The following is a 12,500-nucleotide window of genomic DNA, read 5'->3' as shown; positions in this document are numbered from 1 at the left end:
CACTCCAGAGAAAAACAGGGGGGGGAGAGATGGGGGTGAAATCACTCCTTTTCAGCAGCAACAGAAGGAGGAGGAGGAGGGAGATGACTGGAGGTTTAGTTAGGCAGCAGCAGCAGCAGCAGGGAGTGTGGGAGATGACTTCTGAAACGGTGATGAGAAATGGGCTGTCCACTTGGACAGGATGAGCAGAAAAGTGAGAGAAAAATAGACTTGTATTACTGCTGTGGGAAGAGTATGGAAATACACAAAACTCCTCTGTAGCCAAAAAGGTTTTTAAAAAAATAATCAACGTACTACATCATGAGGATCATTTGTTCTAGATGTTCTAGAAGTTCTAGATAGATATACCAGATACTAATGGCAGTAATGACTAGAAGACAAAAATAAACTTAAAACTGTTTATCATCATTTAACATTTAGCATCCTATATGTTTGTTCTTCAAGTTTATATCTGGCTTCAACACAGCAGGCATGCTCGACTCTTTCCTTACTCAGGCTATCCCAGAGTTCAGTGGGGCAGTAGGAGCATTCTCTGGCTCTTATCTGAACCTGCCTTCAGGACATGAGAGAGATAAGCGCTACTGCAGAGAAACCACAACTGGGAACAAAGACATGCTCTGTATGCATGGACGTGCTCTCTCTCTTTCTCTCTCTCTCTCTTTCTCACACACACATACACACACAAACACACACAGACATTACACACCCACGCGTGCACACACACACACAGACATGCTAACACATCATTCTCTGTCTGTCTAGGCTCCGTGACCTTGCACCTGTGTTGAGACAAAAGTGGTGTGGCTAGTCTATCGCAGACGTTTAAGCACTGTTCCCTCATGCATACCCACCGACATCCACCCACACACATACAGTACACACACACCCACACACACATACAGACTGACAGACAGACACACACCCCAAAGGCACAGTCACACACCTGCAGACCTCATCTGCCACGTCAGACAGACATCAGTTCCGACCACACACACACACACACACACACACACAGCAGACTTCCACCTGCATCCATCCTACTTACACAGCGCTGTGACACGCCTGCTTCTAATAACCCCCCCCCCACACACACACACACACACACACACACATCTCCCACAGTGTTCTTCACGCCGCTTATTAAAACCCACAGAGTGACGACACCACGCCGGTCCATGCCAGTGACAACTGACCAAAAGGCCCCAGACACAGCGTCTGTCTGACCTGACTGGCCCTGACTGACCTGACTGGCCCTGACTGACCTGACTGGCTTGAGAGAGGAGGGTGTTGTGGGGGTGATGGCAGCGGGTGTCGAGGGTTTGGGGGGGGGGGGGGGTGTGTGTTCTGGGGCAGCTTGACAGACACCGAACGTCGCCGGTCTGCTGGTTCCGAATGAGAAAACGCGCCGACCAGGCCAGACGGCGTGCCGCCACATTCCCCAGCATTCCTGCCACGCTCTGTAAGAGCACCTCCGAGTCATGCTGTGTGTGCCCCTGTCAGCTGTGTGTGTGTGTGTGTGTGTGTGTGTGTGTGTGTGTGTCACCCAGTCTGACAATAGCCCGTCTGTGGGTGGGCACAGGGGGCAGGGGGCCGCGCCTGATATGGGGCTGTGCGCTGAGAGTCAAGGAGGGGGGCAAGGGCACTAAAAGGTGACCTTAAAGGTGCAGTCCATGACTATAACCAATCACACTTTGGACTGGATCGAGGATACCCCCTTTAATGTTGGGAGAGGGAGATGTCAGGGAATTGGGTTTAGTTTTAGGCATCATCTGTGCTGTGACTGAGAATGACCTCACAAACACACTTCTGATGGTTTTGGCTTCCTCCTTTATTTTTGCTCCCCTCTCGCATGCTCAATCCAGCTCTTGTTGCATTTTCAGATTACTGCTTGTTGCTGTTTTCTGAATTGATTAGTCATAGTTATCAGACACAAATCCACAGTCAGAAAAAGAACATCAGCGGTCGTTCTTTTTCATCGGTGGCATGCCCAGGAAGCTTTGCGTCAGCTCACCCACTGGTGAGAGGCCCATCTCTGGCCAGGTCCAGACCGCAGTGGCTCCTGGTTTGGAGAGCTGGGAGCCAGGAGGCTGAGAGCTATAAACCAGACACCAACCGCAGGGAGAGGACGCCAGGGACAGGGGCTGGTTCTGCGCCACAGGCTCCCTGGTTCAGGCAGCAACAGCATTCTCCCATTCTCTCATTCTCACTGCTTGCTTGCTGTTCCTCACTCCTCAAACCTGGTTGCCAAATGCGTTTTAGTCCTGGTTCCAATCGTGACAAGCTGCTTTTGTAATGGTTCCATAAACTGATTTTGGGCAGGCCACCATCACCAGACCTGATTCCCGTGTGGCTCGTGGAAGGCTTTCACGCACACTGTGTTTGATGCCTTCTTGTAAGTTGCCAGCTGTCTTTAGGGTTACCATGGTCATGGAAAATCATTCGGAAAAGTCATGAAATTGTAGAAAATACCATTTCCCAGGCCTGGCAGTCATGACATTGGTCAAATTCACTCAAGATTTTAGAAAAGTCATGACATTTGATGCGGTTGTAGGTATGGCTAATGAAATTAAGTGCCTTTTTGTCTGCTGTCATCTCTCTGTGTTACAAAGTCTGACAACGGGCTGATTATGAGTGGAAACAGGTCACAGGACAAGGGCATCAAGGGCATTTTATTTTCAGTAGTTTAAGTGCCCGTGGCTCAAGGGGTTCTCACACAATGGACAGATCTCCTTTCCTCACCTGCTTATCCCTTTACCTAAACATACCAGCTGCCCATTGTGCCCAACATAGATCTAATCTTACTGTGGCATTAGAGGTGGCAGACAGAGGCTGCCTATGGAAACTGATCTAGGCCAGACCTGAGGCCTGTGACAAGAAGCGAATGTTCGCGACGAACATGTTTGTCCGAACAGATAAATTTGACCTATTTTGTGTTCAAAACAGACTCTCTGTCCAACTTTCAACATTTTCGCAGAGAACTACCTCCTCAAGCTGTTTATGAGTCTATGCAAATGTTTGGAGAAAACTCAAGGCAAACAGAAAACTGTTTGCATATGCTCGCGAACATTCACCTGTGTTTGTGAATTTGAACGCGCCTTAGATGCATTATTTGCCAGATCAGGGCCAGGACGGGGCAAGTCTGTTCCGACAACAGGTGCTGTTTGTAAGGAGGAGAGCACTAGAGAGGGTCATTAACCACTGGGAGGGGTACCGGAGAGAGTGGTTGGTTAAAAGTTAATGTCTATGATTCTGGTGGAAGTTTGTTGATGTTAGAGCTCAACAGCCAATCAAACACACCCCTTCCTTCAGTGGTCCTGTAGTAACGTGCTAATTGGCTGGAAACAAACACCAGAGGGTTGTTGAGCACACGCATGTAATGGACAGCTAGGGAGAACTTGGTGGATAAAAAGTGTAGTGGATTAGAATCACAGACAGCGCCTTTAAACCACTTCCAGTAGAAAGGGACACACACATCAACACAGGAATGCAAGCTCTCTTTGGTGTGCTCTTAAAGCAGAGCTCCTCAGATCCTGTGCCCCAAATCCAAACATGGCCCTTGTTTTTCTGATACTGGCCGATGACCATTACTGAAAAATATTCAGGGAGGACCGTAAAGTCCTACAACCTGGCCTACTGCATTTCCTGAGAACAGCAGACTTCTAAACCACATAATTTTGGGGCTAGATCTGAAGGACAAACCTGTCCTCCCTTGCACTATACTAAGCCTCTGACAGCTATATCTAAAGGCCACAAGGCCAGTCAGTCAGAATAGGACGGGAGTGTTGGGGAGTGCGTCTCAGGTGCAGAGATTCCCAACCCTTTAAACAACATTTCAAAACTTCTCCATGACTTTCCAAGGACGTTTAAAGACCCACTCTGGCAAATAATGTTTTAACCTTTTTATCATGTCCATTAGGTGTTTTAATGTGTTACAAGACATATCACTAAATAAAAATAAATAAATGAAATAAGCAGTAAAGGCTATGGCTAAGTATTTATTGTGTAGATCGGCAGTGCACAAGTTGATGTTTCATAACAAATCACAGCAGTCTGTTGGGTGTCAACGGATGGAATGGAATCCAATCCTGACTGATTTGCAGAGTGGAGCTTTCCAAATCATTTCTAGAAAAAATAATTTTCCTGAGGACACATCTGCACATTTAGCTTCACAAGATAATCAAGCTAATGTGTTGGAGTTATCTTATGTTAGCATAACATTGTTAACCATTTGATAACATTGTTAAACAGAGATGTCAAGCAGGCGGAGGAGTTGTATATAGTGTTGGCAGTGGGAGGAATTAGCTCCCCACATCAGAGATGAGGCAAAAGGATTAGAGATGTGAACAAGACATTTCAAGGCCATAAAGGGATTTTGAAGGGGGAAAAAATGAATATGCATCCTTCAGGAACTACAATGAATTAATTTTGATGACCTTTTATAACCTAGAAGTACACAAAATTATGTAATTTAAATATTGAATGAAAATTAAACAACAACCGGAAGTTTGTGCAACAAAACAATATACATATAAAGTACAATACCATTGTTAATTTCATTACCCTACATATTACAAAACCAAATTTCACGTCTTTCAAAACTCGAATACTGAATTCCATGTTTTTTTCCAGACCTGGTACATTTTTAAATGCTAACAGACTTTCAGGATTTCCATGAATGTGGAACCCTGCCGATGAGCATCAGGTCTGGTTCATAGTCTGCAGCCACCTCAGAGAAGAGCCACCACCATCAGCAGCAGCGGACAGACATAGGGGACTATGCAGGAGAAACATGGCAAGGTGACAACAGCTGGGCAACAGATGTAACCAAGCCTCCCCTCTCTAACTTTCCCTTCTCTCACCCCTCTCATGGCTGCCTCTCTTCTCTTGCTCCACCCTACTAGCACCCCCCCCCCCACTCTGCTCCTCTCCTCACAGCCCCCCCCCCCCACACACACACACACACACTCTATTCATAGCTGCGAGTCATCGCGCAGGTGGATCTTATTGTGTGGCAGCAATGAAATTTGCATGGGAGTGAGCTGGAGCCAGAGGTCCATAGTGAACACTTTGTGTAATGATCCCCTTTAAGCCAGTGACCAAATGTGTCAGGACACACCATTCACTTTTGGAGAGGGTTTGGGGGGGGGGTAGATTTAGGACCCTGTGCTGACTGATTCAGACCAGGGGAGAGTCAGATTGGGGGGGGGGGGTTATCAGGCAAATTAAGGGGGGGGGGGCTGCTATGGAAGCAGTGCTAAAGCCCCTTTGTGGGGTAGTAAAATACCACACTCTCGTCGTCTGGGGCCTGATGTCTGAGCAATAAAATACTGCCCCCCCCCCCTTAAAAAATACTGCTGCCACAAACCCCCCCTCCCCACTGCCACAACCACACCCAGCGTGACTCATAAACTCCCCCAGAGAGATGGTCAGGAGCGTGCGCCTGTCCCCTCTGAGCCAAACGAGGGATGAACGGGAATCGCTTAGCGGCCGTTAACTGTCACATTCACTCATGGCAGCCGTGATGTCGAGTGGCCCCCACGGGCTGCTGTCCATCCGCCTGCATTGCCGCCAGCCGAACGAGGCATGAGGAAGTCATCTGTTTGTCGGCACGGCAACCTGCACACCCCCTTCCACTCCCAAACCTCAAACGCACTGCACTACGGCCTCGCCATGGAGTGATGGTGTTATTTTGTTTGTCAGCATGGCCTTACCCACCATTGCCCCCCCCAACCCCCCCTCCCCCAAAGGCTCTGTCCTCTCTCCAAGTACAGCGCCCAGGCAGTACCTACCGCATCATCTATGTTACTGTCTAGCCTTAATCTGATAACGCTATGTTGTATACTTAATAAATCAAACTATTTATATAACAACTCTCAGACATAGGGCCAGATGTAAGTACATTTGCGAACGTAGCGTTATCAGCGTCATGGACAAACCGCAGATTGCAAACGCTGTCAGATCCAAGTTTCCGTCGTATTTATCAAACTAGTGTAAACTGCGCCTTTCTCTGCCTTTCTCCGCCCATAAACGCAATTTACGAACGTCCACAACTGAATGGCAGAGCCTATACAAGCGCAGTTGAATGAAGTTAACTGATGATAACATTAAAAATAATCAAACGTTTAGCGATCATGAAATTATACCATACATGATAAGATGTCAACAAGCAGAGAGATAATGAAGATCAGTAGTTTTACTCAAAGTACTTGTGCACGTAGGCTATGGAAAATTGGTCAAACTCCCCCTAGCAAGTAGGAAAGTTTAAGTGAATGACGTGAAAGTGAAAGTAAGACATTCAAAAGGCCAACGAAAGTTAAGGTTGCTTTTGATAGTACAACTACTTACAAAACTGGTGCTCTAAATAGCGATTCTGTTGTCTTTGAAAGGTTCTCTTATTGACGCATTGTACTGCAATTTGGATTAACACCTGCTTTTACAAGGCGGAAGTATTTAGGCGCAGAATAGACGTGCGCTTTCAGGAGCAGTCTTTGTACATACTGCGGAATACGTTAACCCTCCCATCTTTTTACGCTAAACTCCCACTTTCCCCTGGATCCTCCCATGAATGCATATGCATGACACGAAAAAACGCAATTAGCCATGTTCAGCTCCCGCGACAGGCAGTTTGCGCGTTTACATCATTGCGGCCTGTTTGTACATACCTCACAATGATTTTACACACACGTTGCGAAACAAATACGCCTGAAGTGGGCGCAAACGCGTTAGTACATCTGGCCCAGAGTGTGTAATTTAAGGTGTTTTATGGGGACGGAAATAGGCAATAAATTGACTGGTTCAGCATACAAAATTAAAAAAAATTAAAGAAAATGTGAACAAGTTTAATATAGGCCAATGGTGGGGAGGTGGAGAGAAAGAGAGAGAGACGCACAATAGGACTATATTACCTTGGATGGATGTGCTTGTTTTGTTTTGTAGTTGAACCAAACATGTCATGTATGTGGTAGTATGGTAGTAGTATGGTAGCCTAATATTATGTGAGTAGTCATGTGTGTGTTTGTGTGTGTGTGTGTGTGTGTGTGTGTGTGTGTGTGTGTGTGTGTTTGTGTGTGTGTGTGTGTGTGTGTGTGTGCGCGCACATGTCTATGAATGTATATCTATGTTCTAGGTTATCTTATGCTCTCTGGGTTTATAAGGAACATGGATAACTTGCCCTTTGTACAGCTCCTCTCTCAACTGGGACACCCCATAATAACACTGCTGCCGTGGCCGCCAGTTTGTAAGCCCAATCCACATAAACATCAGGATGTCACCGATAGGGACAAGGATGCTACATTTGAATGAGCGCCACAGTGCAACAACAAAGTGCTCACTGATTGTAACACAATGTGGGAAAATAACTGTAAAGTTAAGCTCTGGAGAGACTTGGGTTTCATGTGTACAGTATTTTATTTGTACCCAAAGCATCTGTAGCTGAAGCCTATAGTCTTCTTTACATTCCATGTGTCCTGACTGATGGTGCTTTGCCCCCCGCAGAACAGCATCAGTACCTCCCTCTAGGCTCTGATCACATTCTACCTCCTCCCAACAGACTCTTTCCTCCTCTCCTCCATCTGACATAGGTTACACCCCTCCCCCCCCACCTTCACTCAGTCCCAGAACCTTTCTCTGCACTCTCCTGATGTTCTTCTTCAGATGTCTCTGCACGCACACTGCCCCATCCCCACCCTCTCTCCATCTCCACCCACTCTCCATCTCCACCCTCTCTCCATCTCCACCCACTCTCCATCTCCACCCACTCTCCATCCCCACCCTCTCTCCATCTCCACCCACTCACTATCTCCACCCACTCACTATCTCCATCCATCTCCTCCCCCCTGTCTCCTCAGCTGCTCGTCCCTGGCTCAGCGTGTGACTTGTTTGGTCTCCGTCAGTGGCACCCCTACCCCTACCCCACCCCACCCCTACCCCACTCCACCCCACCTCTGTGTGCTGCAGGGTGAGTCACACTGCAGGTTGGTGTTTAAACGACAAAATGGGGAGTGAGTCAGTCAGTCTCGCTGGCCAACACTGGAGATCAGGACTGGCAGAGGGCTGGGGGGGGGGGGGGGGGGTGGGCCTGGGGGTGGGTGTGTGGGGGCACTGGAGCCATGCCACACTGCAGACATATTCAGTTCTCTCTTTCTCTCTGTCTCTTGCTCTTTCACTTTATCTCTCTCTCTCACTGTTCTATCTACCTCTCTTTCTCTCTCTTTCTCTGACTGTCTTTCTCTCTGTCTCTCTTACTTTCTCTCTCTCTCTCTCTTCCTCTCTCTGTCTCTCTTTCTGTCTCTCCCGCTCTCTCCCACTCTGTGGGGGCTTATTTTTGGCCTGGCGGCGGGGTCCCTGCAGGCTGGTTCTGCTCAACTCTCACTGCCAGGGTGTCGTTAACCACACAGCTAGAGGTCACGCAGAATGAGAGGAGGGTGTCGAACGAGAGAAAGAAAGGAAAGAAGGAAAAAAAAGAACGGGAATGAAGGACTGAGAGGAAAGAAAGAGGAAAGCAACTGAGAGAAAATATGAGAGAAAAGAGAGAGAGAAAGAAAAGGGTAACAAGTACAAAAAGAAAGGATAGAGGCAGATAGAAAGTAGAGAGAGAGTGAGAGAAACAAGGAAATGAAAAAAAAGGACAGCATGAGGGAGCACAAGGGAGAGGAGAGAGAACAATCAAGATAAATAAATGAAAACACAGAGGTTTTCTCTTCCTCCCTCCCCCTCCGCCCATCTCGGCCTTGCTCGCGTAACTCTAATTTGGGGGCAAGATTTCTCGGTCCGATACTCAAAGGCAGAAAAAACAGAACGCCTCCTCTCCCACGTGTCTAGAGACCTGCATTGTTATCTTAAGCAGCTTGTTAGCTGGGAGGTTGTTGGTGTAGCGAGAGGATAGTCTTACACAGAGGTCCGACCTCCAGGACCATTAGTAACTCAATGACTGGCCAGGGAGCTGCGGGTTACGGCCGGCTGCTGGCCGCACACTCTGATGGGCGCGCACCTCATATTCAGACCCGGTTTGGCATCAAAGAGCATGTGTTTTCATGAAAAAGAACGTAGATTAATAAATTGGGTTCATGCATTCATTTTGTTGGCAAAAACGTTGGTCAAGGCTGAGATATTTTTTGTTCTATCATTTGCAGTAAAGTAAATGGTCTGTATTTATATAGGCTCCGTTCCACTCTGACTGAAATGCAGGAATTGAAGCATTTAACGATTCATACGACACAATTCCTGTGAATCACATTTCATACCACGCATCTGCCCATCAATGGCCATTCCCGTTTTCCATTTGTTAGGCACAAGTTTGTGCTCAGTATCCCTCTCAGTGTTCCTCACTGGCAGGAAAGAAGAAAATTGAACCACACAAATATTTCACAAGTTCTGTCTTATCACCTTTTTCTCATGGTGTGGACGTGGGCGTGTTTCTAAAGGACAGAATAAACGCAAACAGCACACACACACAGGCATACACACAGGCATAGAAGCCCTGAACACACCTCGGTGCCATCAGAGAGGTGGTGTCAACACCAGCCTGTTTGGTGTTGTATTCTCAACTAAAATTAGCCTTCCTCAAAACAGGATTTCACCACCAAACTCAACCTGAAAACACACACATACACACACAGCACAGAAACACATACACACAGTCTCTCTCTCTCTCTCCTCCTGATAGCAACATCCACTCACTCTCTCTCTCTCTCTCTCTCTCTCCATGTGAGGACTTTTACCTTGGAGTTGCACTTGTAGATGGGGTGGGTGATGGTCTCCACAAAGTGGTGCCTCATGCAGCGGTCGGGGTCGGTGTCCCCGAGGTGGCCGCTCTCCGCCTTGCTGGTGACGCCCTGCAGCACAGCCAGCAGGGGGCAGATGACCAGCAGGAGCACCAGGCCCGGCTGCCGCAGAGAGTTCCTCATGATCGCAACCCGACAGAGAAAGAGACAAATAGAGCTCCACAAGTCAACGTGCAGGGCGACAGGGGGGGAAAAAAACAACCCTTGATTTGTTTTGGGGCAGGTTTTTTTTTGTTGCTTTTTCCAGGGAGAGGGGGAGTGAGTGAAAAATGAAAAGGTGAAAAACAGAAGGGGAGAGAGGGATTGTGGTGGGTGGGATGAAAGTGGGGGCCTCTAGGGAAGGGGGTACTGATTGCTGCCCTCAGGTCTTGGCGTCACGGGTGGTGGGGTGATCGCGGCGACGGTGGCGGTGATGGTCTGCTCCGTGGGCGACGCCATCTCCAGCAAGCCCGCCCGCCTGGATCCGACTGTGGAGAGCGGAGAGAGAGAGAGAGAGAGCAGAGTGACTGAGTGAATGAATGAGTGATAAATAGGCAGAAAGAAAAAGAGAGAGAGAGAGCAGTGGGGAAAAGAAAGGAGTCAGGAATGAGTCTGGGAATAACCTGCTCCCGTGGCCGTGGAGATGCCGGGGACCCCTCCCTAGACGGCCGGCTGAGGTTAGAATATCAGCTAATGTTTTGTCTATTACGCCCCGCCAGTGGGTCTGCAAACCAAAGGAGCACTGCTTAAGTTATTAACAGGGCAGGTGACACAAGGTACGGGGCGGGAATCTTGGGAGTGTGTGTGGGAGTGTGGTGAGTGTACGTTTGACCATGTGTGTTTCTCTGTGTGTGTGTGTCAGAGAGAGAGAGAGACTGTGTGTGTGTGTGTGTGTGTGTGTTTGTGAGAAAGACAGACTGAGAACCTGTTGGCGACGCAGGACCCGAGACAGGCAACTAAGCCCCTGCCAGGCGGTTAAGGTGAGTGCCCCTGTGTCTCCCTCTCTTGCTCTTGCCAGGACCAAGAGGACTGAGATGTTTAAGGGGAGTTGGCAGCCCACTCCATTGTTATTCTAACAATCCCACAGCAAAAAAAGAAAAGAAAATCACAAGAAATGCTGTGTTTTTATTACACCAAGGAGAAACCTAATACATTAATAAACAGCCCAGAGCAAAGCCTTTCCCCAGGAATGAATTTTTCATTAAAAGAAATAGGTCTCAGAACAAGTTCTCTCATGACTGTAAGGGGGCTGCCAGCCATGGGGCGTATTTATATAAATATATGTAGTTAGGGGCGATTTTCTTTCTCTTTTCTTTACTTGGTCTTCCTCACATGATCCTGTGGCTTTATTGTCCTCCTGTGACAATAGCGTTTTCTTGGTCTTCCTCACATGATCCTGTGGCTTTATTGTCCTCCTGTGACAATAGCGTTTGTGTAAAAGGAGGGTTTGTGTCATGAGCGGCACGGCTAAACCTGCCGAGGCAAAAGCCGCTAATAAGGTTCGTCCACGGCTGGGAACTCCAGGCGAGTCCTGACCCCACCCCCCTTCTGAGACCTCTGGGGTAGGGGAATTTGGGGGTGGGGTGGGGTGGGGGGGGGGGTGCTGAGCTTGGGGATCAGGCATGTTTCTCCGAGAGGAAATTATCATTTAGAAAAACAATACACTGCATTATGTCAAAACTTTTTCTTTATCGTTTTTCTTCATTTTAAACTCCCCTGTACCCAAACACACGCACACACAGACACAGACACACACACACACACACACTCACACACACACACACACAAACACACACACCCCTCCACACACCATTTCCCGTTTCTCCACAAACTCTTTCTTGGAGTTTTTCTGTCTTTTTTTGCTTGGCGCAATCGCAAATACATCAGGTTAATTTGAACCGCTTCTTCCCTGGAGTATTATTCTTAACCGGAGGGAATCATTTAGCTTCTACATTCCTCCTGTGAGAAATCGAAGTATCAATTTGCCTGTTAAAATAAATACTCCTTGAAATGTTTGAGAGGGCCCGCCGAGAGTGTGTGTGCAGAGTTTACAAAAGTGGCCGTCGCTGGACCCAGACTCCGCACTGGATGCGGACAAACACCCCGGTCTCGTCATCTGTGCTTTATCAACAGTTCCGACGCAGACGGCATACCAGGGTACCCGTCACTGACCACCATCAGACAAGAGGATTCCTTGGAACTCACTGTTGATGTCCAGCATTGTGTGATGACAGCCACCCTGTGCTTCAGAGGAGATACGGGCCAATCATTACTGAGGGGGGTATCAGATCTGGCACTGATGTGGCCCTGATTCGGCCCAGATCCTGCAGTTTCCACAGAATGTCACTGTCATGGGAAACACTTAGCAGCAGCAACAATGCAGTGAAACTATTCAGGAAAGTCAATCCCTGTCCCTGGAAAGGTACTGCATATTCGATTTAGTCTCTTTAGCCATGGCCCAAACACAAATACGAGGGCCGGCCGGTCAGGCTGGGACAGCTGTCACGCATGGCGGCCTGGCCAGTCCAGTGACGGAGCATTCTGGACCGGACATGTACGGGGGTGCGCTGGACATATGCAATTTGTGCATACACAGGTATGTGTGTGTGTCTGTGTGTGTTTGTGTGTGTGTGTGTGTGTGTGTGTGTGCGTGTGTGCGTGTGTGCGTGTGTCTGTGTGTGTTTGTGTGTGTGTGTGTGTGTGTGTGTGTGAGTGTGTGTGTGTGTGTGTGTGTGGCCT

At 48.1% G+C, this 12,500-nt stretch overlaps 1 protein-coding gene across 1 annotated transcript in view; it reads right to left on the bottom strand.

Moving 5' to 3' along the window:
- The window catches only part of ndp (norrin cystine knot growth factor NDP), a 20,863-nt gene that overhangs the window by 869 nt on the left and 7,494 nt on the right, over positions 1-12,500 (bottom strand). The window contains exon 2 of the mRNA XM_076263318.1: positions 9,720-10,249. Coding sequence (XP_076119433.1) covers positions 9,720-9,905 — 186 coding nt within the window. The 5' untranslated portion in view covers positions 9,906-10,249. The remainder of the gene's footprint in view (positions 1-9,719; positions 10,250-12,500) is intronic.

This window comes from Alosa pseudoharengus, unplaced genomic scaffold (assembly GCF_046254945.1).
Source record: "Alosa pseudoharengus isolate Yale_2024_CS ecotype anadromous, Long Island Sound unplaced genomic scaffold, YU_APseudo_1.1 YU_APseudo_1.1_scf_3, whole genome shotgun sequence".
NCBI classification, from domain to species: domain Eukaryota; kingdom Metazoa; phylum Chordata; class Actinopteri; order Clupeiformes; family Clupeidae; genus Alosa; species Alosa pseudoharengus.
This window is presented reverse-complemented; position numbering and strand designations above follow the sequence as displayed.